Source organism: Harpegnathos saltator, unplaced genomic scaffold, assembly GCF_003227715.2.
Source record: "Harpegnathos saltator strain DR-91 unplaced genomic scaffold, Hsal_v8.6 scaffold486, whole genome shotgun sequence".
NCBI lineage: Eukaryota > Metazoa > Arthropoda > Insecta > Hymenoptera > Formicidae > Harpegnathos > Harpegnathos saltator.
In genome coordinates, this window is record NW_020230300.1 from 824,040 (window position 1) to 851,003 (window position 26,964).

At 42.6% G+C, this 26,964-nt stretch overlaps 1 protein-coding gene across 4 annotated transcripts in view; it reads right to left on the reverse strand.

Annotated features, from left to right (window-relative positions):
- The window catches only part of LOC105186062 (uncharacterized), a 531,705-nt gene that overhangs the window by 237,504 nt on the left and 267,237 nt on the right, over positions 1-26,964 (reverse strand). The window contains exon 1 of one of the 4 annotated variants that reach the window (XM_011146011.3): positions 6,918-8,398. The exons of the other annotated variants lie outside the window; for them this stretch is intronic. Coding sequence (XP_011144313.3) covers positions 6,918-7,253 — 336 coding nt within the window. The 5' untranslated portion in view covers positions 7,254-8,398. Of the gene's footprint in view, positions 1-6,917; positions 8,399-26,964 lie in introns of those variants that run through there. 4 annotated transcript variants of the gene reach the window in all.

Sequence of the window (26,964 nt, forward strand, 5' to 3'; positions counted from 1 at the left end):
CGACGATGTACGGACGTTGTGCGCGCGAGCGCCGAACGCGTGTTCATAATTCGTGCAAATTGCGCACGCCTTGCCGAACGCGCGCGGCCGCGCGCGTTAACGTCGTCCGGAGCTATCAAAGTCGCGGAGAAGTGAAACGCGAGCCGCCGTCGTCATTAACCCATTAAATCTCCAAGATTTCGCTTGCATATTCATAGCGACGGAATAATAGGAATAGCCTGCGCCTTGCGGCTCTGTCCGTCCGCGTCGGAAACGCGGAGATCGCAGTCTCGATCTCTTTCACTCGCTTCGCTCTTTTTTTTTCTCTCTTGTCGCGGAGACATTATTCGGAGAGAAAGAGGTCCGTCGAGAAATTGATTGATTTTCGCATGACGAGTGCTCAATTTCCGTCGGAAGTGGAGCCACTCGGATCGCAATCAATCTTTCGGTCGTCGCGAATGAATGATACGCTGATCGGAGGACCGCCGCCATTTTCATCGTGCGGACGAATAGAAAGCGTAGTTCATTCACCTAATTCACCTTGTTCTCTTCATTTGTGATTTACGCTCATTTTCATCATCTCTTCTTTTTCGCAATGAGTGCTCCCATAAATAAATAAAGAATTTTGAGAATCGCTCGGTCGTTGCTTGAGGTCGTCGCGCTCTTCGCGCTCTTGGCCTATTTCTTATTACAAAAAAAAAAAAAAGAAAGAAAAAAATGGAAAGTAAAAACGCCGGGCTTTTTGTGCGGCGCTTTTGCACGCGACGTCCAGTCGCATATCCGTGACGTGCACAAACTTACACAGCGGCCTCTCTCGGCGTGGTCATTAAGTGTCGCCGGCTGGCGGGGAGCGATGCAGTTCGTAATTCGACGAAATTACGTGGCTTTAACGACCTCGGTCGATTTGATATGAGCGACGACCCACCGAGGAGGAAGAGGAGGAGGAGGAGGAGGAGGAGGAGAAGCGAAGGAGCAGCAGCAGCTTTGTGCGCCTCTCTTCCCACAACACACACGAGACACACACGCTGTCCGAAGGGGGCATTAAGGCCGCCACTAAAAGCGGACGTAGCCGAATGTAATTCGAGCGACTCCCCTCGCCTCTTAACGACGACACCGTACACGCTAAGCCCGAAGCGTGCTGCGAGAAGTGCACCTCCGAGAGCCTTTTCCCCGTTACCTCATCTTCCCCTCCTCCTCCCTTCCCTTTTTCTCCCGGTTCTTGCCTGCGAAAGGGTATGCGCGAGGCGCCATTAATTTCGCGAGCATTAATTTCGCGAACGTGAGAAAAAAGAACGCTGCGCGGCGCGAGGAAGCGTTAGCGACGCCGAGATAGACCCACGGAGACTCCACGCCCCCCCTCGCTCTGTCCTTCTATCTCTCTCTCTTACGACAGGGTTACGCAGCGTTAACGAGCGAACGTTCTCTCGAGGTCGAGTCGAGCGAGATCGCGCGGGCGACTCGCGCGCGCGCGCGCCTGTGTGAAGTTTCAGATATTGAGAGTTCCACATTTTTCTCTCGCCGCTCACGAATGAAATCTTCGGTCGCGTTTAACTGTTCTCACTTACAAAGCTATGGGCAATTTTCTGAATCTTCTGAGGGACCAACTTCATCGTTGCAGAATCGAACTTTCTCTCCCTGCACTCGCTTGCTCGTGAATGTTCCGTTGGAATCTCTCCCATTCGCCCCCTTTTCCCTGCTTTCGGTTAGCAAGCTGCATACGATTTAAGAAGGGCGAGTGAGAATGCAGAGAGAAAAATTTTTAATATCGGGAGGGGGGGAGGGGTCAACTTCATATCGGTGATTCGCGCGAGCTGATTAAAAATCGCGATAAATTTGTCATCCAAACTCGAGAAGGAGATTTTTCTTAATCCTTAAAGACTACTGACTTAACCTTCAAGGCTAAAGGAACAATTTCGACCATGTGGATTTTGTTTCTTGATTTTGTCCAATGTTAAATTATCCGCTGCAATCAACACCTCTCTATTCCTCACTTAAAACTCAATAATAATGAGATATTTAATTGCATCAGTTTCTTGATTTCCTTGAATCTTTTGGATTTCTAAAATAATAAAGAAATATATCCTAGGGTGAAATTTCACATATGATAGAGCATTAATATGATTTTTTTCATGATAGTTTTGAAGTGTTGAGAAAAGATTAAATTTTTGCACGACGAGTATTCAAACTTCCAGCAGAGGTCGAATTAAACTCGAATTACTCGAGTTGAAATAAATAATTCGGACGACTGAAATGAAATTTTCATCGCAACAAAAATTCTGTAGTTGAAACTTTTACGGATTGTCGATGCGATCCGGTGGATAAAAGAGGATGGATTTTTCGTACAATTCCGTGAGCAAACGAATACGAAGAGAACAGTTTGTAATCTCGAGAGTCTAATTTTACATCAATGATTCGCGCGAGCTGATAAAAAATTACGATCGATTTGTCATTCAAATTTAGGAAAGAGATCTTCTTAACCCTTAAAGGCTAAAGGATAAATTTCGAGCCGTGCGAATTTTTGTTCTTTGATCTTGTTCCATGTTAAATTATCTGCCGCAACCAGCAATTTCTCTACTCGCGTCTAATATTTAACAATAATAAGACGTTTAATTGCATCAGTTTGACCTTCTTGATTTCTAAGATAAAAAATATACACTGGAGTGAAATTTCACGCATGATAATATTAACGTGATTTTTTTATGATAGTTTTGAAGCATTAAGAAAAGACTAAATTTTCGCACGACGAATACTCAAACTTGCAGCAGAGGTCGAATTTTATCCGAATTACTTGAGTAAAGGAATAAAGTGAACTAAAAATATTCGGATGATCGAAATGAAATCTATATCGCAATAAATGGAAATCTGTACTTCAAATTTCTACGTCAGATTGTCGATCCGACTCGGCGGATAAAACAGGATAAACGTTCCATCGAATTTCCGTCGCAAATCAGGATTAATATGGATTCTTCACGCTATTTTGCTCCACGGTACATGAAATATTCCTACGAACGGACTCGCCAGAGTGTCCACAGGACTCGTCAGGTTTTCGACTAGTTGTGACTCCCGCCTGACGCGACAATCCTGTCCGTCCCAAGCGAGAGAATCGCCGTGTGTTTGACCTCGCTTCATACACAGAGCACACATTCTGCGTTTAACAATAAACGCGTGCGGAGATCGACGTGCTTCGGCGAGTGTCACCGTTCCGCTCGACAACCTCGATGCCGATGGTAAACAAATAATCGCAGCTACTCAGTGGAGCCAACTCGCGCGCCGAATCGCGGTCAACGTTTCTTTTTCGTGCCCGTTCTGTTTACGCGTCGATGCAAACGCGCGGTTGAAAGGCGAGCCGGTCCTTGCGTACCGACCACGAGATGGAAGAAGAAGAAGAAGAAGAAGAAGAAGAAGAAGAAGATGAAGAAGAAGACTTTTCAAACATTCCCCGGCAGACACGCCGCTGTGCGCGAAATACTTCCGCTCCTGTCCGCCACCCAACGTCCGATTAGAGTCGTTCTAGTTCGAATCCCGACATCTCGATCCTGCCGTTTCATTGGTCCAATTTCCAAAGTCACGGAAAATGGCGGAATGCCATTTACGTAATAACGCTTATTTCTCAGGACTTGCCATATAAAATTCTTTGTCAACGACCAATCGTGTTTATTATGTTTTATGCAACATTGCAAATTACACTAATAAAGATTTCTCGTGCCATCTGCAGGGTCGAGAAGTAACTTGTAACGAAGTTACGGTTACGATTATTTTATTTTATTTCGTTTTGGTAACTGTAACTTAAGTTAGTTACGTTTTGTTGATAACTAATTTAATAGTTACTTTATAGCTAGTTATATTTATGTACATTACTGCACTGAGCACTTTATGAAATTTTTAAGAAAGTTTAAGAAGATTAAGAATAGAGGAATAAAGTGAATGTTGTTAATATTATTGTTGTACATTGTACATGTTATTAATATTATAATAAAATATATCTCACTATCTTAATAAATTTTGTTAAAATATTAAATTTTTACTTATATTTTGTTATAACATTACTTATATTAATATAATTATAAAAGTATAAAATGTATTTATATAATTATAAAATATATTTGTATTATATTAAAACATTGCACTTTATTATAATATTATATATATTGTCTTGTAAAATGTTTATACTGATAATAATTTTAGTATTTAGAGAGAACATATGATTTAATTCTTTTATCTCAAAAGAGAGAGAGAGAGAGAGAGAGAGAGAGAGAGAGAGAGAGAGAGAGAGAGAGAGATGGAGAGAGAGAATGTTATTTATTGATTATCAAATAATATAGCACATAATTAAGTATATAGTATATGATAAATTAGTAAAAGCTGAAATGTAAACTTCTTCTGTTTAAAATAGCAATGCACAATCATTACAAGAAAGTGACTGAAGAAAAAAAAAACGACTCGTTACTTCTTGAGTAACTGTAACTGTACTTTTCAGAATCTCTAATTTCTAACTACAATTAGTCCACTTTTTCCCTAAAAAAATCTGCAACCGTGGATACTCTTACAAGGTGACTTTCCCAATCCCGAGTAGGTGTTACGTGCGATCAATTTAGCGAAAAGATCGGTGACGTCGGGATTCGAACTGGAGGATCTCCACGGTCGAGACGACTCAAACGCGAAGTTCGCAGCAACCCGAATACACAGCCGAAACACGCCCGCGGCCTGGTTTCGCGGCTTGAGAATCCGCTCGTGCCGCGCTTATCCCACTTCCCCGGGCCGCTTTTCGGGAATCGCCGCTTTCCTCGCGGAAGTCGCGCACCGGTTCGGTCACACGAGCGTGGAGGAGGACACCTGCGGGGGGGGGCGAGGGGGAAGGACGCCTATGGGCGCGCTACATAGGCAGCCAACACGTGTCCGCGAATTACGCGCCAAGCTCTCGGCTCTAGCGGCCTGGGCGCACATCGGCGTGTAATAAAGCCGCGCGTGCGCGATCGCAGCTTACGTTATTACGGCGCAATTATATAAGCAGGTTGCGGGCACGCACGTCGTGTGACGTCCAGCGGGCTCGTTTAATTAGAGGAAGACGCGACGCGGCTTGGATTCGTAATGGAAGCGCAACAATCGCGCCCCCCGGCCGCATAAATGGCCGCTCCGTTTGTCCGTTCTGATTGCTCGAGTCACCGTCGCAGCGTCCACGGCTGTTCCAACACCGTTAACGAGGGGCCCGATGTGCACTCGCTCGCGAGGCGTCTGCGCAGGCGCGCGCGCGCGCGCGGCTTTTTCTGGCATTTGCGAAATCGTCGTGTTTTTATCCTCGACCTATTCCGCGTAAACACGGAGAATGTGCGCTTGTCAGTTACGAGTGCCTGGCACCTACTCTAGCGGAACCGGCGGATTACCCAATCCATAAATTCGTGTAGTAATTGACGCGCGAGACGGCCGGACATTTCGCAGCCGCGCGCGCGTCACGATCCGATTGCGGAGCACTTTCGATAGCGCTCGCGCATGCGCGCGCTATGATTTCGCGCGGTAACGCGAAACGGAGCGTTCGCGGGTGAAACCCGCGTAGTAGCGAGGCTGCACTTCCGAGGAGCCCTCATGAGCCGGCATGAGCTGAAATTTCTCGAGTACCCACTTGTGTGGGTGCGGGGATGCTACATATAAAATATTGGTCCCGGCGATTGTTTATTTGTTTGTTAAAAGTTGAGTTTCGGGGCTTTTCTTCTTCTTCTTCTTCTTCTTCTTAGCGATAAGTCCGCTCGCGACAATCTTTGCCGGGATAAATTTGTCCGATTGTTTTAATCGGTTCCGAGGACGGATCGAGCTTCATTTGACGCATCTCTCGCCACCAAAGATACTCGCGGAGATGACAGTCGAGGTCCTTCCGATGGGACACCGCCTCTTTGCAACTTGAGTCGCAAAGGTCTCCACTGGGATTCAATCATCCGAGTGTTAGCACCGAGTGTTCTTCGCAAACAAACTCGATGCTGTTCGCTTTAAGATGATTGTATCCCTTGTGCTCAAGGTTAAGTTAGGTTAGGTAGATTAGGTACACGGTAGGTTCGGTGTATGTTATTTTAGTACACGATAGACTCGTCAATTTAGTAAGGCGAAAGGTTTAAATAATACTTTAATATGTTGCAATTTTTAAATTTCGTCAAACATTAATAATAATAATAATAATAATGCATGAGAACGGTTGAGCAGATTTTGGGATTTCAAAGGAAAATATGCAGAAGACGAACGTTTGAATTGCTCACTTTGTTCGCTCAATGACTTTTTGGTTTTTGTGGGATGACAAAAATGTCGCTGAAAATTCTTAAAATCCTTAAAATGTTGATGCAGAAGTGAAGAACTGCCCAATGGTTAGAAAGCAAAGGCTCAGCTAGGCTCGCTAGGCTCAACTTCTGTTCAATCGTCGGGACCAATAATTTATATTTACTTTTCCCATACTTAGCGAAATGTACTACAAAAGATTCAACTCGCTGGCTCCTCGAGAGTCCTTTGGAACTTCATGCATGTCGGATGAAGTTGCGACCTGCCGTTCACGGGAGTGAATCGATCGCAGATTTCCCTCCGACACGCAAGCTCGTGTTCCGACCAATCGCGACCGGCGCCGAAGAATTATCTTGGAAATACACTCTTTCTTCTTCTACAACTTCCCCCTGACCATCATGTCGCTCCCGCGACAGACCTTCGTCCCATCTCGTCGATTCCCGCCGGCGGGAGGAAGACTGCAAACTGAGAACGCATACGACGCGCAATGGAAAAACCCGACAAGTGTGTTAAAAAAAAAAAAAAAGAAGAAATCAGACACAGACAGAGATCGCAGAAGGAAGCGTCGCAGGAGCGAGCTTCCAGCGACGGCGCGCACTCGCCGTTGGAAAGAATGCAGGGAAGGACGAGAACGAGCCTGGTCCCTCCCTGAAGACGCGACGCGACAAACGAGTGCTCACCTCCTTCATGCCGTCGAGCCTGCCGAGGCTCTTGGTGCCCCGTAGAGGTGGGAAGGCGATGTCCTGCCATCCTCCGCCGCCGCCGCCGCCGCCGCCGCCGCCGTTGCACATCTGCAAGGTATGCTCCGAGGAGTTGAGTCCGCGCGCTCTGCTCTTGCTCTTGCGCTTGTCCAGCAGATGCTTGGCCCGGGACTTCCTCACCGGCGCCGCCGGGTCGTCCTCCGGGTCGCTCTGAACCTCCCAACGCGACGGCGACTTGAAGCGCCTCCGCGAGCTCGTCGGCGAGGTCACCGGCGAGGTGAGCCTCTGCACGAGGGTGCCGAACATAGTCATCATTCGACCTCGTTTCGACGCAACAGCCGGCAACTGCCGAGGTGCCCCCGAAGAGTGCCCGCCCTCTAATCGTCGCGACGCATCGTCGCTAATCTCACTCTCGCGTCGTCGTTGTCGCTTGTATTGTCCTTCTGCTTTTTGCAATGTTGTCTAATGGCCTCCCAATCTCTCTCTCTCTCTCTCTCTCTCTCTCAAGCCTCAGCGCCAGATCACTCGGGGAGCAGCGGCATTCCACAGCGCCGACACGAAAAAGTGACGGATTAAGTTCGAGACACGGTTCAGACTCCGACCGACTCGTCGTCGTCGTCGTCGTCACTCTCTCCCGGCGACGAGATCCACAGGTGGTCTCCCCGGCCGGCGAGAGCGCGTCTGTCCGCTGCGAAAACACCGTCGACGACACCGTCCAGCCAGCAGCAACGCTGAGAATTCACCGATATCACCAATTCTCAGGATGGAAAATTCAGCCGCGAACACAATCCCGCCTCTCTCGCGAGAAGACTCGCGGAAAGACGGCAGATGAGAAGGCAGAAGAGGCTCTCGCGCGCGTCAGCGGATCATCGTCGCGCGCTGTCACTGCGACGCGATGCTCGAGAGGATGTGCCGTTGCGCCCGACACCGAGAGGTAGCGCGATCGCGAGCGATCGGCGGCAACGGCAGCGCCAGGCTCGTCGAGTCGGCTCGAAAGCAAGCGCAGGTATTTGCCTTCGGGCGTGCTGCTGCGGCGACTCGCTCTCTTGCTCTCTCGCTCTCTCTCTCCCTCTCTCTCTCTCTCTCTCTCTCTCTTTCGCTCTCGTCAAGCGCACACACCACACACACACATACACAGCAAGCGATCTCGACCTACGTGCTCCGTTTCTGCGTGGCGCTTCCTCGCGCCGATTTCGGCCGCGAGCACGCGTTGGCGAGCTGGCTGTTTCTTCCGTTTCCCGGCTTCGGTGTATGTGTGTTAGATGTGGGGTGTTCGCCGTTAGACCGGCGCGGAGGAGTCACGCGAGATTCCCGGACGACAACACGCCGTCGCTCGCGCTCGCACGACGTCGTCGGACACGATGCGCGATGTGCGATGAGCGGAGCCGCGACACACGGAACGCACGCGCGCTACGGAACGACCGACGAGCACCGGACGCTAACTACGTGCGGAATTGAACTGGCCCGCGGACTCTGCCGACTGGTTGGCCTCGCTCGCGCGGAAACGCCCGAGCGCCGGCGGGGGCGCGCGAAGCCGGGCGGAGGCGGCCGACGCGCCACGAGCGGCCACGAGCGGCCGAGCGAGCGCGATCCCAGTGGTTACCATGGCGATTGCGACGACTCTCCCTCAGGCCTGCGGCGCACCGTTCTGTTCGTCCGTTTGTCGTATGTACGTGCGTAAGTTTGTGCGTTCGTTCGTTTGTTCGTTCGTTCGTTCGTTCATTCGTTCGTTCTTTCGTTCTTTCGTTCTTTCGTTCGTTCGTTCGTTCGTTTGTTCGTTCGTTCGTTCGTTCGTTCGTTCTTTCGTTCTTTCGTTCGTTCGTTCGTTCGTTCGTTCGTTCGTTCGTTCGTTCGTTCGTTCGTTCGTTCGTTCGTACGTTCGTACGTTCGTTCGTTCGTTCGTTCGTTCGTTCGTTCGTACGTTCGTTCGTTCGTTCGTTCGTTCGTTCGTTCGTTCGTTCGTTCGTTCGTTCGTTCGTTCGTTCGTTCGTTCGTTCGTTCATTCGTTCGTTCGTTCGTTCGTTCGTTCGTTCGTTCTTTCCTTTGGTCTCGCCGGAGAGTCCTCTTGGTCGTCTCCTCTGTGTATTCATGCACGCGACGCGCGCGTCGGAACGCGAAATCGCGCCGGCGTGAGTCTTCAATTGTGTTCCGAAATAGTGCCGACAGCACTGACAAGTACTGAAAATACTGCTACTGAAATCAGCTTATCAGTCGCTCCGAAGTCGCCGGTAAATGGTCAGTAGTGCGGAAAACGCATTTGCAGTATCGTGCCGTGATCAACAGAATAGTGTAACCTAGCTGAATATAAAAAAAAGGTTTCCAAAGTAATTTTGGAAATGACAGGAATGATGACAGCCAACCTTGACAGCAATTTTACTCGGTGCACAAAGTATCGCGAATTTTATCGAAGATAATCTCTCCAAAGTTCATCATCGGACGATGAGAAATTTCTTCATACCCGTGCATAGCTCAGAAGTTGCAGCAACACTGCAACACATTGTTGCAACGTTACGGCAACGTTTCTTTAATTTTGTGTGCTATATGGATACATTTCATAAGTTTTACTTTCACTTCCGTTAATTATTGTGTATTTTAATAATGACACTTTTTACAATTCTTATTTACGCAAGTCTGATATAAATTAGTAGCCACACGCATTACTGAACCTGCACTACTTCGGGATAATATGTGAAATTGGTCGGGAGTCAATAATTTTCTAGAACCTATTTTCGTGAAAAAGACAGCAAGTTTTACTGCCTCGCGGCGTAAATTAGAGACCTTCTAAAAAAAGTCTAAATATAAGAACGCCAGGTTTGATTAATCTTTACAATTTTTTGCTTCCAAAAAGGACACTCTGTATGTTAGAAAGGAAGAAACAAGGAATTCCTTGTAGTTAATGTTAATCTTTAGAAAATATCTTCATGATATGATCTTTATGTAACGAATTACTGCAAAACGACATTCATCCATTTCCACAATACCACAATACGTATTATCGCATTTATTACTGCAATTCTTTTTGAACTTTTAACCTCAGAGCAGCTTCATACACTTCACACTCAGAGCAGCGTGGACCACCTGTAGCGCATGCGTGAATGCGTTAAAAAACGATAGGTTAGAGAGAGAGAGAGAGAGAGAGAGAGAGAGAGAGAGAGAGAGAGAGAAATAGCGAGAGTATACAAGGTATTTGGTAGCTCATGTAGCCAATGTAATCAATGGAGGCATAGAACTGATTGAGACAAACATAGTCCCATACCCTTTTTGCGATATTCGCAAGAATTATCGACTTATTAATTACAGAAATCTGACGAGTGAGCGTGCACCGAAATGAATGATTCGAGGAGCATTCATTTCGGGCCAGCCATTCGGGTTACTACGCGAGTCCCAGTATGGGACTTTTATGTTTGTTTTAATCAGTTTTACACCTCCATTGGTTATGGCTACATTAGTAAACACCTTCTACATCTTTCTCTCTTGAAGAATTTTGCCAAAACCGCTGTTATATGTGCAAATTCTTATTAGAGAGTCTTTACTGAAGATCATTTTGGAACGCACTGTTAGGACCGTGAGCGCGTTTCGGAACGCAGCTTTTCTTCGCACAAAGCGAAGAAAATCGGGCGATCGAAAGTGGGGAGAGTGAAAAAAGAAGAGCCAGGTGGTCGCGTTTTGCTTTACGACGTGTCTATTTCGGAGCAGCCAGCGAATCGTAAAGCGGAATATTGAAACATTGGGAGCACGTTTCTCCTGCGATAGAGAGACGCCCGCTCTCTTTTGAGCTTCTCGGGAGCAAAACTAATTTTCTAATTAATTGTAAACTTAACCTAATCTAATCTAACTAAATCGTTAGAACTTAATTGAATCGTTAATTCACCAAGTTGTAACACACGTAAGCTAATTTTTACGTCGACCAAATTTGCAAGAAATGAGATTTGAGTTTGCTTGTCGAGAAGCTCAGTTTTAGCATGCTCTCGCACTTGTCGGCGGACCGCGGCAGATTCCAAAAATGATATCGCGAAAGCGCAGAATTGCAATTTTTGCTGCAAAAACGAATGCGCATTTTACATTAGGAAGTTGAATTAATTTTGGTCTTATTTTGTCAACTTTTTTATCTTTAAAGAAATGGGTAAATTTACATCAATCAAAATATTGAATATTGACATAAGTTCGTGCCCGATTTAAAGATAAGCTTCAATAAATTAAATTTTAAAGAATACAGTTTTATCAATCAATTATATGGTCTCCATTCTTCTCTACAATTGTTTTCCAACGATCTACAAGCTTGTCGATTCCATCTTGAAGAAAGAGTTTGATTTTCCTTGAAAAAAGTTCGTGAGGTGGTTTTCGACAGCTTTCTCGGACTTAAGATTCCCGCCATTCAAATTATTCCGCAAAGACCGGTACAGATGAAAATCTGAAGGCGCAATATCTGGAGAATATGGTGAGAGCTGGAGAATTTTCCATTGCAACTCCTGCAGTTTTCGCAGCGTCTATCGTGCGGTCTAGCATTGTCGTGGTGGAAGATGATGCCTTTCCGATTGGGTCTTTCCAAAACCGGACGTTTTTCTCGAATAGCCGCATCAAGTCTAGTGAGTTGCTCGCAGTATTTGTCCGCCGTGATTGTTTTGCTGCGTCGGAGTAGCTCGAAGTGAATAATTCCCCTGCAATCCCACCAAACACACAGCAACACCTTCAGTGGATGCAGGCCAGCTTTTGCGACGGGTTCTGCGCCTTCAGCTGCTTTTTTCCACGTCCTCTTTCGCTGTACGTTGTTGTACAGAATCCACTTCTTGTTATCCGTTTGTTATCATTCGATCCAAAAAAGGCTCTTTTTTTGTTACGTGCGAGGAGAGAAATGGCCGCATTCATGCGGTTCAGCTTATTCCCTTCAGTCAAGAGATGCGGTGGCACCCATGTATCGAGCTTGGAAACGTATCTAAATTTTTCTAAATGGCGAAACGCGGTCGAATTATCGATTTTCAGCCTCTCAGCAATCAGTTGTCCAATCCTTGGGTTTTCTTCCACTAAGGCACACACAATGTCGTCATTAATGCCAGAAGGCCAGAGCGGGGTTGATCTTCCCAGTTGAAATCACTATTTCGGAATCTGCCAAACCACTTTTTAACTGTCCGGAGAGCAGGAGCTCTTCGGACCAAATAAACGCTTTGAATATTTTTTTTTGTGTATTCCCAACACTCACGCCTTTCCGAAATTCGTATAGCATTACGTGCCGCAAATGCACCTTTTCGTTCTCCATTTAAAAAAATTTCCCTTATGCACAAATCGTTTCATATCTGAACGATGCCTGACGCTAAAGTGACACAAGACACCTGTCACCTATTCAGTGCATGCAACATAACCAAATAAAAACACCGGAGCTCCGCCATGCAGTAAGTTAACGTCATTTGTGAAAATCGGGCACGAACTTATGCAATCATCCAATATTTCCCGTCGTTAGCTGTGATCCTTCCACCTTTCTGGCAATATGGCGATTCCGTGACGATAGAACGATCTGTCTTTCGAAGCAATCCAATCAGACACCCATTTTTGTAGATCCTCGTAATTATTGAAGGGTGTATCTGCCAAAGCGCGCTGTATCGATCGGAATAGATGGTAATCAGATGGTGCTAGGTTCGGAGAGTATGCTGGATAGAAAGATTTTCCATTCGAGCTTTAATAATGTTTGTTTAACGATTGAAGCAACATGTGGACGAGCATTATTGTGCAAAAGAATCACTTTGCGTCTATCGCTGGCTATCGTTGACTTCTTTTGCATCAATTTGTTCAATTATTTCTGATATCACTCCCCCGTAACTGTTTCATTCGATTTTAGAAGTTCATAATACACCACACCTTCCATATCCCATCAAATACAGAGCATTGTTTTGTAATCGTGAATATTACGTTTTGGTGTCGATGTTGATGGTTGTCCTGGATCAATCCATGATTTTTTTCGCTTTGGATTATCAAGATAAATCCACTTTTCATCTCCAGTTACAACTCGCCATAAAAAGAACTTTCTTTCCTATCTGGCAAGCAAAGACATGGCGATATTCAAACGATTTGCAATGGCACCTTCACTCAATTCATGTGGAACCCATTTGCCTTCCTTTTGAGTTTTTCCCATGGCGTGTAGACGTTTAGAAGTTGTTGATTTATCGACGTTGAATTGTTCAGCCAATCGTTTTTCCGTTTGAACGGGGTTTTCATTCAGTAATGCTTGCAATTCAGTTTCTTCGAATTTTTTTGGTTGACTAGTACTTTTGAATCGTTGAAACTAAAATGTATAGTTGGTAAATACGATGGAGCTTGATCATCATAAGTTGCAATAAACATTCCATGAGCTTCAGTTGCCGATTTTTTCAAATCAAACAAAAAAAGTAACGGCTGTCGAAAGTGCAATTTTGTACGATCCATTTTAAACGCGTATAAACAATGAAACTTAGTAACAATAACGCGCAATATTACAGAGAAATGTGAAAGCTTACAGTGTTGCCAGATTTCAATATTCGTACTAACCATTAACTCATTAATGCCGGCTGGGACAGAAATTTCGCGTTGATTTCAATATTAAGGAATTTTTATGAAAATGCTCGAAAATTTTAATCCATAGTACATTCCTAGAGGTTTTCGAGGTCTCTCTTTCCGAATTCACTGCGAGAATCATAAAAAAATGAGTGTTTGTATTGATTTGTAACGATTTTTTCCAAAAAATGCGATTTTTTCTCGTCAATTTTCTTTTCAATCATGGATTTCATCTCGATAAAAGTGTTGAATATTACTGAAAAGTACTCCAATCATGTCCTCGAGACTTGTAATTTCAAAAATACATATCTGATCGTAAAATTTTCTGTACTTTTCAAATCTGTAATAAAAAACATAAGTTTTGCACTAAAAAATCAACGTTAGGCCCCGTTAGGCCCAAAAAGTACATCGGACCCAAATTTGGGATCTACCACGTGAAAGAACTCGATCAACACGACAACCTTTATTTTGGATAATTTTTCATAAAAATGCACTCATCACGAGTTATTCGACCGAGTTCCCAAGAATCCGGCAATATCTATGGTGATGCGTACATATGGTCGCCATATTGAAATTACTAAATTGCAAAAACTTTCAGAGCCACTTATATTTTAAGTACCAGTCTCGAGGACTCGATTGGAGTACTTTTCAGTAATATTCAACATTTTTATCAAGATGAAATCCATGATTTTAAAAAAAATTGACGAATCAAAAAAATCACATTTTTTGGAAAAAAATCGTTACAAATCGATACAAACACCCATTTCTTTATGATTCTCGCAGCAGATTCGGGAAGAGCGACCTCGAAAACCCCTAGTAATGTACTTTGGATTAACGTTTTCGAGCATTTTCATTGAAATCAACGCGAAATTTCTGTCCCAGCCGGCATTAATGAGTTAACTTGTTACTAAAGCCATCTATAGCTAGGGACCAGAACTAACGCAACCTCCTAATATTTTTCTTATTTGTGACAGATGCTACTGATTATTTTTATAATGTTTGAATGTGTCGCATTACCGCAGATATTACGTGGTGAAAAGCGCGCCCTCCCGTAGCTCGCGGAGCGCGCACGTAGGTGCGACCATTGAAGAAAGCTCGCCCTGTCGTAACGGTCATGGTCACGATAAAAGTGGTCGATATCAACTCCGGAATGAATTCCGGTTTCTAGACGTCGGCCAATTAATAGTACGGTTACTGGTTCGATCGCTTCGCGGCAATAAACCCGCGCACACGTCGAAGAAGGTAAATGAGGCTTAGTCGTGCGGAACTCGAGATAATTGCTAATAATACAATTTTCCGACTTATCAAGCCGCTTATGCTAACTCAGATTATGCTCCGGTAAAAGGCAGCTGGCCGTTCCGAGATTCAAACAAGAACGTGCAGCGTGTATGGCCTTCGATCACGCGCGAAGGCACGCAGCGCGATTCGGAGGAAGTTCGCATTTCATCATCTCCTCGCACGATGCGAAGTTCAGTGAAAATGTAGTATCGTAATGTCGATTCAGGGTACTCTAGTTATTCCGGTGTTTGTTCTATCAATTTTTTACATCAAGACATGCCGAAATAAAATGTGAAGTATAGTAAGGCAAGGTATTTATTCTTTGTTGACAGCCACCTGCTTTTATACGAAGGCTAACGAGGAGAATATACAAGGTGTTTCAGAAATTGATGGGCCAACTTTTGAAGAGCATATTCTACTCGCTATAAAGATGAAAAATAAACATGAATCCAGGAATCTCTTCCAGGTTACATACACTTTTCTTTAAGCACATCTCCAGCAGCACATTTTAGTTGCATCGCTCGAGAAATTCTGGGTAATAATTGTATCAATAAAGGATTGGCAGAGAACGACCCATCGCTTGGCCTGCATCTTTCGACTTGAACCCCTTGGATTTTTATTTATGGAAACATCTTAAGACTTTCGTTTATGAGATTCCTGTTGCTACTGTAAAAATACTCCGAAATCATATCGTCGCTTTGTGTCAATACAAAATACGAAAGAATTAAAATGGCAAATTTGAGCCTGCATATATATGTAATATTAATGTGAAATAATAAAAGTATAGATTTTTTTGCGGATCAATACATCGCCATCTCTGCTAACTTCTGAGCTTGTTGAAAATATATTAAGGTATGCAAAAGTTTCCAATGTTCGCTTATCGACTTTGAGAAATTTCAAAATCATTAAATTAACAAAAGTCAAGTCAACAAAAGACACTGTTGTAACAATATATTCTTGAGACCAATAGAGTAAAAATATCTAGTACCATTTTTTTCCGACAAATAGTTAGCGAGTAAGTTATCGTAAGTTAAATATTGAAAAAATTATCAAGTTTTCCTTCAACAAAGGGTCAACAAAGATATCTCAAAAATTATTAGGCAAAGGAAAAAATATTAGGTGCACAAATGAATAATCCAATTTTTTCAGCTACATTCTAGATTTATTTTAAAAGAAAGTAAATTAAATTGTTCAATCAAAGTATTCGCCGTTGCTTTCTATAACTTTAAGCCATCTTTCAGGCAGCTGATGAATTCCATCTCGGAAAAATGTTACGTCTTTGGACACGATAAAGTCGTCAAGCCATTTTCGGATCTCATCCACTGATTGGAAGTGCATATCGGACAAGGCATGTTGCATCGACCGGAACAAGTGATAATCGGATGGAGCAATGTCTGGTGAATACGCCGGCCGTGCTGCAAGACGTCCCAGCCAAGACTCATTATGGTGTCTTTTGTATTGGAAGCAATGTGTGGCCTGGCGTTGTCATGCAACAATTTCACTGAATGTTCTCCTTTGCCAGTATACGGGCGTTTTTGTTCCAATTCTTGACTCAAGCAGATTAACTGACGTTGGTAGCAGTCCGCAATAACTGCCGGGTTTCACCCGGTTTCAACAACTCATAATAAAGCACGCCCTTGATATCCCACCAAATGCAGAGAAGAACCTTCTTTCCGAAGCGATTGGGTTTTGCGACCGATTTTCACGATTCGCCGGGATTTACCCATGACTTTCTGCGTTTCGGATTGTCATAGAGTATCCATTTCTCATCGCCCGTAACGATTTTCCACAAGAAAGCTGCTTTCGACGCTGCTTATTGAGAAGAGAAAGACACGCCTGCCACTCGTTGTTTTTTGTTGGTTTCAGTGAGTTCATGCGGAACCCATTTTCCTTCTTTCTGGATCTTTCCCATCTCATGTAGGCGTTTGGAAATCGTTTGCTGCGTTACTCCCAACTGTTCTGCAAGCTCTTTTTGTGTTTGTGCCGAATTCTCAGCGAGCAGTTGTTCCAAATCATCATTATCGCACTTCGGAGAGCCTCCAGGGCGTTGTTTGTCGATTAGACTGAAATTACCGCTTTTAAACCGCTTAAACCAAAATGCGCACACAAATCGTACGATACAACACCTTCGCCGAGAAAGGAACAAATCGATTCGCACGCTCTTGCAGCATTTTTTCCTTGTTGGAATTCGTAAAGAATGCAGTGTCGGATATGCACCTTATCTGTTGCCATTTTCGACTGTGCTGAACTGAATATTTTTGAAGATTATGTTGGACCTTTCGCCAAACTATATGTTCTTTTTAATAGCTATATATATCAACATTGCATAATCACAAAAGAACGGGAAAATCTATTCAATTTAAAATTGATTTCATAACTGCTTAAAATAATTTGGATTATTCATTTGTACATCTAATATTTCAGACAAAAGTTGTTCAAATTAATTGGTAGAAAAAGATGATATAATAAAAAATTGGAGTTTCCATTTAAGAAAAATAATGCTCAGTGAATATCTCGAAAATGGCGCCATCTGTAAACAAACTGATATAGTTGTTTTATGTCTCCTTTGAAACCATACAACTTTTGTCTGAAACATTTTTTTCTAAAACGCTTGGTTTACGAAATATTTTATCAGTCCAGGACTTTTTGGACACCTTGTATAACCTGATTTTATATTAAAATATTACTTAATATTCCAATATAAGAAAATATTATTAATTTAATACAGAAATATTAAAAATACAAAGATATTAATTAATATTAAGGGTACTATGGAGGTGAAATTTCACCCATGCGAATTTTCACCCCATGCGAATTTTTATTAAGTAATAGTAATATATAATCTGGTTTTATATTAAAATATTACTTAATATTTCCTAACCTTTTTTGTATTTCGCACCCCTAAAATTTATCAATGAACCTTCGCATTCTTTACTCTAAAAAAGAAAAATTATTGTTTTATGGTTTTATGGTAAAAATTAGTTGTTAGGGTTTTAAGGTAAGAAGTTAAAAATCAAAAAAAAAAAAGATATTCAATTTTTAATAATATAAAATATATAATTTTATAATAATAAAAAATATTAATACTTAATATTTTAATATTAATATTATAATATTAATTTGATATTATCATAATATTATAACATAATATTAAGAAAATATTATTGATTTAATAAAAAAGCAAAAAGTACAAAAATATTCGGCTAACAGAACAAAAGCCGCCGAAAATCCTTGCGACCCGCGGGGGGACGCTCGCGAACGTCTCGTCAATCCCCGCCAATCGGAGAACGATCTCGCGGCGCAGCTAGCCGCGACTTCCTAGCCGCGGCTTTCCCAGGTAATTAACGACCATCGATCCACGCGCCAATTCGCCCTTTCATTCCCAAGGGCACCGGCAAGGTGGAGCGCGCGCGCGCGCGCGGCGGCGTTTCTTATTACATGAACGATATCATTAGAGTGGGAACTCGTCAAAACTTCAATTATTCCCGCGACTATATATGGCGAAACGAGGGGCTTGATTAATCGTGCCGGGGGATATCGCGGCAGTCCCGTGTCATAATTATTAAGCGAACACGTAATTAGCGCGAATCGCCTGATACTCCATCCCCTACCTCCATGCCCCGTCGCCTCCTCTTCTCGTCGGACAGAGACAGCGCTTGTGAGAAACTGAATTACGCGCATCTCGGCGGCGGAAGAATGATCGCGAGAGGCCAGCCGCCGGCGTGCCGCGATTTCACGTCTCTCCGCCGCTTGTTCAAACATATTTTTCGCCCCGCGCATCCTTCATCCTTCTCATCCGCGCGAGAGACCGGCTACCCCCTCCGTCCCCGCCTTCGCGTCCTCCGCTTCCCGATTGCGATTAAGATAACCGGATACGGGGAACTTTATCTAATTACGGTACTCTCGCGGTGTCTCTCGCGCGACAAGCATCACGTGGAGGACTACGTTTGTTTGCATCATCGATGTGCACGCGCAGTCCTTTCTATCATTAGCGCGCGCATCTAAAATCGCTTTGTCGCCTGGTGAGTCACACAGCGGCGGGACGCGCTGTGCGGACGAAGGATGCGTGCGTGGCGATCCTGCGCCGCTATTGTGCGCGAGCGCATAATTACGTGAGATGATCGGTAATAAGCCGACGTACGTGCGATTCGTGTTGGCGGAATAGCGAGGAATGTAGTCTCCGCCGGTCGTTCGGTAACGGTGTGTATGTGTGTGTGTGCGTGGTACTAGTGTTGTTTATCCCGAATGTATCCGAGTGTCTCGGGTATTTTCCGGGTATTTACCAAGTGGATGCCCGAGCACCTGGATGTAGGATTGTCAGATCCAGTCGTCCTCTGCTGAGGATAGTCCGCCTTTCTAGGGAAAAATTTCATATCCTGCCAAGGATGTTATTTGTCCTCCCTTAACGTATCTCTTCCTCTCTCTCTCTCTCTCTCTCTCTCTCTCTCTCTCTCTCTCTCTCTCTCTCTCTCTCTCTCTCTCTCTCTCTCTCTCTCTCTCTCTCTCTCTCTCTCTCTCTCTCTCTCTCTCTCGCGATACTACCTTTTCTTAATTTTTAAACTTTTAAAAATATTTTTTGAACTTTAAAGCTCTTCAAAGTATAAAAATTTTGAAAGCAACGATAATAATAATAATAATAATAATAAAAGTATGATTTAGTTTTGAGGATTTTTTTCTGAAAAACTGATTTATTTAGAGAAGATAATGAACGAATACCTTAATCAAAATATTTTCCTTCGTTTTCTACAACATTTTCTCATCTTTCTGGCAAGAGACGGATTCCGCGATGATAAAAAGATTCTTCTTTAGAGTTGATCAATTTTCAACAAATTTTCGCACTTGTTCGAGGTTACAAAAGCGTGTATCCTCTAGAGCAGGGGTTCCCAATCTTTTTTGTATTTCGCACCCCTAAAAATTTATTAATGAACCTTCGCATCCCCTACAAAAAACATTATTCTTATGTTTTATGGTAAAAATTAGTTGTTAGGGTTTTAAAGTAAGAAGTTAAAAATCAAAAAGAGATATTCAATTTTTAATAATATAAGGTATGTAATTTTATAATAATAAAAAATATATAATTTTAATAACATTTATTTTAATTTGATAGTAAAAATACCGGATTATTCCAGAATTCATCTTAACGCACCCCCTGGGGGTGCGAAGAAGCATTCTTGGAAGTGCGAGGAAGAGCGATTGTAATTAATAATGATTAAGATGACAATGACATGACAATCTATTGGGTGAGTGCAAAAGTTCGTACGGAGTTTGTGAGTAAAAGTCACACAGTGATTAGGCAAACAAAAATCTTTATTCAATCAATGATATATTCTCCATCGTTTTCTATAATCTTTTCCCAACGTTCTGGCAGCATACGGATGCCTCGATCATAAAAACTGCGCGGTTTAGATTCGAAGAACGAAGAGACGCCGTTTTTTAAGGCCTCCAAAGAGTCAAAGTTTTTTCCATTTAAATAATTTTGCAATGACCGGAACAAGTGGTAGTCAGATGGTGCGATATCAGGAGAATACGGTGGATGCGTTAAGACATCCCATTTCAGGCTCTTCAGTTTGTGCAGCATCTTTTTCGAAACGTGTGGTCTGGCGTTGTCGTGATGAAAGACGACTCCCTTGCGATTTGACAAAATCGGACGTTTCTCTTTTATTTCTCGATTCAGATTGGTTAATTGACGACAGTACTTGTCCGAATCAATCGTTTCGCCAGCGGGGAGAAGCTCGAAATAGATTATGCCCTTGCAATCCCACCAAACAGAGAGCATCACCTTCATCGGGTGCAAACTGGCCTTTGGCATTGCGTCACCATGCTCACCTGATTGTTTCCATGTCCGTTTGAGCTGAACATTGTTGTAGAGGACCTATTTTTCATCGCCCGTCACTCGTCGATCCAAAAACGACTCGTTATTGGGCCGCCCGAGTAAAGAAACGGCTGCAGAAATTCGCTTGATTTTGTTCTTCTCGGTCAGCAAATGGGGCACCCATATATCGAGCTTCGAATCGAATCCCATCTCTTTTAAACGCCGAAAAGCGGTTGATCGGTCAACGTTTAGTGCTGTAGCAACTTCTTCTGTTGAAATTCGCGGATTATTGAGCACTAAAGTACGCAAAACATCGTCGTCAATGTCAGAAGATCGACCAAAGCGTGGCTCGTCTTCAAGGTTAAATTCTCCGCGCCGAAATTTAGCAAACCATTTTTCCACAGTTCGTTTAGCTGGTGCTTCATCCTGATAAACATCCTGAATGTTTTTTACGGCTGCGGCAACGTTTATTCTCTTCCGAATCTCGTAAAGCATAACATGCCGTAAATGCACCTTATCGATACTCATTTTTAAAGTGATATTTCTCGAAGCAGTTTGTATGAAAACAAATGATTTTTTTTTTAATAACAGCTGAAGATGTCACCTTTCCAACGTTATATAATATGTAGATGGAAGTATTAATGACAACACTTTACGACGCTTATAACTCCATCTATTGAAACTCCGCACGAACTTTTGCACTCACCCAATAAAACGGAATCGCCGACGAATAATCCTGAAAGGACGAGCGAGCAACAATTTCCCTCGGTATGAGAGAAAGAGACGCGAAGTCCCCCTCGGGACGGGAAGCTGCGTGTCGTTGCTCTCCTCGCGGCGGGGCGTACACGCGCTTTCTCCGCGTGGGGCTTAAATTTCAAGCTCGCGACAGGTGCGAGAGCCGAATAAATTCCAACTATCACGCAGTCGCGCGTCACTCTCGCGCGCCGGCCATATTTTTTTCGCGCGTCTCCCGCCGCTTCGGGACCGCAGGCGCGATTCAGCGGACTCGCCGCGGCGCGGCGCGACGGTCCGCTTATCTCTCGTCGAAGCGCCGACGTAACGGGGAATAAATGGCCCAGGGGGGATCCCCGATCGCGCGCTGGTCGCGTCGTTACGATTATTGTCGATCAACGGGACGAGTCCTTTCGGAAATCTCGCGGGTCGGCCGGGGGTCACGGACGAGCGACGCGCGCTCGGAGATCCTGCGCGCGCAGACGATCCCGCGCGATAAATAAGGAGTTATCGCGCGCGATCGCGCGCGCGCGCGGCATAGCGTCGGCGACGACGGTTTGCGCGCGCGAGCGCGATGCCTTTTTAATTTCCCTGACGCGACACAATTTACATCCGCCCTCGGATATGTATCGCGCCGCGGAGAGACGCGGCCGGCGAGCTATGCGTCGCCGTGGAAAACGATGAATCTTCCTGCGCACGGCCGCTCGTAAAGCGCCGGTATTTATTTGAGAAAATATTCGCGCGGTATGCGACGCGGAGTGCTCGCGTCCGGCGCGGAGACGCGAATTATTGTTACGAGATCACTTTCGTCCATTCGTTCTCTTTGCGGCGCGAGCGAGCGCGCGTGTTTCATCGGAATCGCCGCGTGCATCCTCCACCGCGTGGATTTTATCCGGAGATCTGACTTGTACGTTTATTAAATCTGATTTGTCTCTTTATGTTCTTCGCCTGTATAAAGTGAAGAAAAAAGGTGGAGACCCTTAAAAATCTCGAAAGATATATTTTACAGAAAAGTGTTTCAGACAAAAGTTATAAGGCTCAAAACGATGTATTCGCTAGTCTTATCGGTTTGACCTTGAGTGGCGTAGCCAAGGTCAAATCAAGGTCAACTTATTTTTTTTTAAACAGAAACCCCCATTTTTTATTATATCATCTTTTTCTACCAATTAATTTAAACAACTTTTGTCTGAGACCTTTCTCTTATTCGCCTAATATTTTTTGAGATATTTAAGAAAAACTCGGACACTTTTTCAACATTTAACTTACGATATCTCGCCAACTATTTGTCGGGGGAAAAAATGCTATTATATCTTTTTACTCTACTTACTCTCAAGAATATATCGTTACAATAGCACCCTGGACTTGTGTTAATTTGATGATTTTGAAATTTCCAAAAGTCAATAGATTAACAAAAGTTAGGGAACTATTGTAACAATATGTTCTTGAGACCAAATAGAGTAAAAAAGTCTAGTACCATTTTTTCTTCTGACAAATAGTTAGTGAGATATCGCAAGTTAAGTATTGAAAAAGTCGTCAAGTTTTCCTTAAATATCTCAAAACATATTAGGTAAATAAAAAAATGTTTCAGACAAAAGTTGTTCAAATTAATTGGTAGAAAAAAGTTGATATAATAAAAAATGGGAGTTTCTGTTTAAAAAAAATAAGTTGACCTTGACCTGACCTTGGCAATGCCATTCAAGATCAAACTGATAAAATCAGTAAATTCATCGTTTTGAGCCTTATAGCTTTTGTCTGAAACACTCTTCTGTAAAACTTATATCTTTTGAGATTTTTAAGGGTTTCCAATTTTTTTCCTCACTCTCTATGTTTCGTTACTTCTCATTTTCCTGTATTCTGGGTATTTTATTCTCTCTCAGCATGTCTCCGATAGGATTTTTCTTCTCCCGTAATAAACGACTGCTAAATAGGCAGATTTTTAAATGAAGAAGAACAGCAACAGTTTTTCCTTATTTCCCACGTCTTTATTCACACTTGACTTCTCCACCACGTCCAATGAGACATCCATTTGCACCTTCACCACCCGTGTCTGTTAATAAGACACGGATATTCCTCAAATGACGAATGACCGTGCAGTTTCCTCCAACTCACCTCCGTTTTCCGCACGGTCTTTTGTACCTGGCAGAAAAAGAAGGAAAGAGAGAGAGAGAGAGAGAGAGAGAGGGAGGGAGGGAGGGAGAGAGAGAGAGAGAGAGAGAGAGGGAGAGAGAACGTGCGGTGTGCGGTAGCAGCTCCTTACCCGTCGCACGAGTCACTCGCTGTTATTTCGTCGCTTTTGTCTGAGCGAACAATGAATCATTGTTGCGTGCGCGGAAACACGAGACACAGGCGCACAGGCAGAAACATAATCGAAAGAAAGACAGCTGATTCCTGAAACCGCCGAAGAATTTCGGTTGACTCTTTGTGTGTGGCACAGCTTTTTCCTGATAGATTTTTGTAGAATTTCGCATTTTGATGTTTTCTGACTCATTGCTAATTTTAAATTTCAAAAATTCAAAATAGCAGATTCAATACGGCTGCCGTATAGAGGTAGATCAGTGCAAGTCTGAATAAATGTAAACCAGATACACGATACAAAAGTTTTCACATCATTAATTACAAATTTCATGTTAGATTTATAAAATTCATTCGAGTAATTTGTTCATAAAAAATCTAATATGCCAACGATTCTGGAATAAATATGTATTATTTTGACATGTGACGAATGTTTAGTAAAATTTTCAGTCTCTGATCTTAAGTACTTTCCACGAAATTAAATTTTTATAAAATTTTTCAGGTCACTGTCAAAAATCGCAATAGTTATTGAGTTATTAATGATTGAAAATGATCTTGAGGCTCTTTTAATTGATAACTTGGAAATTTGAGTACTTATTTATAAAATTTACCATTTTGCAAATAAATACGCAAATCTTCAAGGAATCAATCAAAATGTGGTCATTTTCAATCATTAATAACTTAATAACTATTGCGATTATTGCGCTTACTTGACTTTTCTTCTCAGTTTGATCTGATTAATGTTCACAATTTTTCGTTTCCAAAAGATCCTGGACACCCTGTATGGGGCGCATATGGCGTTATATTGTGTTAAAACAGGGCAAATAAAGGAAAGGAGAAACAGTGCAATCTCCACAGAATGTAACAATTTCTTTTTCTATAACTTTTCGCATTTGACGATATATTAACTATAAGGGCAGTCCAAGGAAATAAATACAGGGGATAAAATACGAATTAACATAACGTGTAGGAGTATCACACACATATATCGTTGGCAAGAATCTCGGCAAGAATGAAAAAATAACTGAGCTATGAGAGAAACAACTGAAGCAACGGAAACAACTGACTTCGGTAAAATATGAGTGAAATGCAAGCGTGAGATGGATCAAACGCATTCGCAAAGCGCCGTAGGGGTTAGCGCCGGCAACCCCCAGTAAGAAAAATGCATGAAGCAGCACAACAATACAATTCAACATTGAATCGTTTTACATAATATTTTACCGTAATATATACCGCATAACAAGACATTCCTTCCGTCGCCGTGGGCAAGTTGTACAGGATGAGCCAAAAGTCTGGATGTAATCAAATATCTCGTAAACAATACAACTTTGAAAGAAAGGAAAGACAAGGTTGTAAAGTTTAAAAAGATGCATTTAATGATAATATCCATTTGACCTTGGGTAGCGTCTCCAAAGTCAGGTCAAGGTCAACTTGATTTATTTAAGGGGGACTCGTGTCTGTCCAAAAAGTAGGCTATTTTTACGAATATTTTTTCCGGAAACTAAGCCGGACGACTGATTTCAAACTTGATAAAAATAATAAGATATATATTAACCTATAAGAATAAATTTTTATAGTGTTACATGAATAATAATGTAGCAGATACACAAAAATAGCGTGACGTGTTTAGGCGCGCGCCATTTCACGGCTCCCACAAATCTCGAGATACGTGGACTGGGTGGACTGGGATAAACACGCAAATAATATAATTAATCTACGAACTTGCCGCTATCGTCTGAACTAGGGAAATAAAAAACAAACTAATTTTTCAATAATTTTAAGGTATTTAAAAATTATATTTGAAAAATCGCCATAAAAATCGACAGTTTTATGTTAAAAATAAATATAAAAAACTAATATTTTTTTATTTCGCTGGTTCACACGATAGAGAGATATATTTCGAATATGTAACTACATGCTGAAGTCAATCGGTTCATTGGTTTGTCTCAAATCGTGAGAGCCAGTTAAAGCAGTCATTTCGAAAAAAAAACACGTTTAAAGTTTCACGTACTATTCAATCATATTTCTAATACTCACGTAAGTTTCAGCCTAATCGACAATTCCAGGTCCATATAATGAATTCTTCTCAATTTCATGAAACTCTTCTTCATATTCCTAGGTTTCGTAGGATTGTTTCTATAGCAATTGTATGATGAAACTTTGAAAGACCCAATTCTGATTTTGTATGCCGCTTGGAATAATAGGTTGTAACTTCCGTAATTTTCTGAATTTTTCGATACGGATTTTAGAATGAATTCTTAATTCTATGTATTTTCAGAAAATGTAATAAAAAAAATCAATTCTTTGGCCCTACCGACAGGATTCCCCCTCCAACCCTTTGTGGCGCAGAGGCGGACACCCAGAAATCCATCCATATTCCGTCAGTTTTTTATATTTTGTAAGCAGTTTTAATGATCGATTTCTTAGCAATTATATTTTCTAGTTTCTTAAGACCCTAACTAGTGTAAAATAATTGTGATTACTTATAAATTCTTTAAATTTATTATTGCTAATGTAAATAAGTAAGCACAATAAAATGATTTTAAAAATAAATGTATGACAAGGCGAAGAATTAACTATTTATATCTGGGAATTGATACGCAGGGATTTTTTTGGGGCGCTGATTACGAATCCGTTGCCAGATTTTAGACATTCAAAATGGCGAATCCAATATGGCGGACATAAAATTAAAAATTCAACCGTGAAATTAAAAATTTCCGTGAAACTAGGTATATATGGGTTTTCTCGGGTCGCCGATTACGAATCCATCATCAGATTTTCAAAATTCACGATGACTGATTCAATACAGCGAAGCGAGAATTTTAAAAAACCCAAATTTCTACGCCGTTTTGAATATCGAAAATCTGACAACGGATTCAGCGGTAATCAGCGATCCCTGGATACAAAGTTTTATAGAAATCAGTTAAAAGGAAAAATTCGTGGCTCAAAGGGTTAAGTAGTATTCTTTACCTTTTATTGTAAATTATTATAGTTTATCTCGAGAGATTTATTTTTCGAAACGCTATAACAAGGTACTTTTTCGTCAAGTACTTTCCGAGTTGTAAAGCTCGAAATTTACCATTAGCGCTGCCCAAAATGCACCGCGTGGAAGTTATTTTTTCATCTTTGTAAACGACATGGCGGAAAATCGAGCGGATCGCTCCCCGCAGATCGACGTACTCGTGTGGATTCCGTGAAAATTCCACGTGGGAGGACGGAAACGACGCGTTTTCCAACTTGTACGACAAGATGAGCTACCACGAGCGATCTGCCTAGCTAATGCGTAACGTCGCGAACGTCTTCCTCGTCGTTCGAGTACGCACGCGAGGATGGTAAATATTCATTTTCCGAACGCGCGACGCCGCGTCTATTTACCTAGGTGAGAGCGGC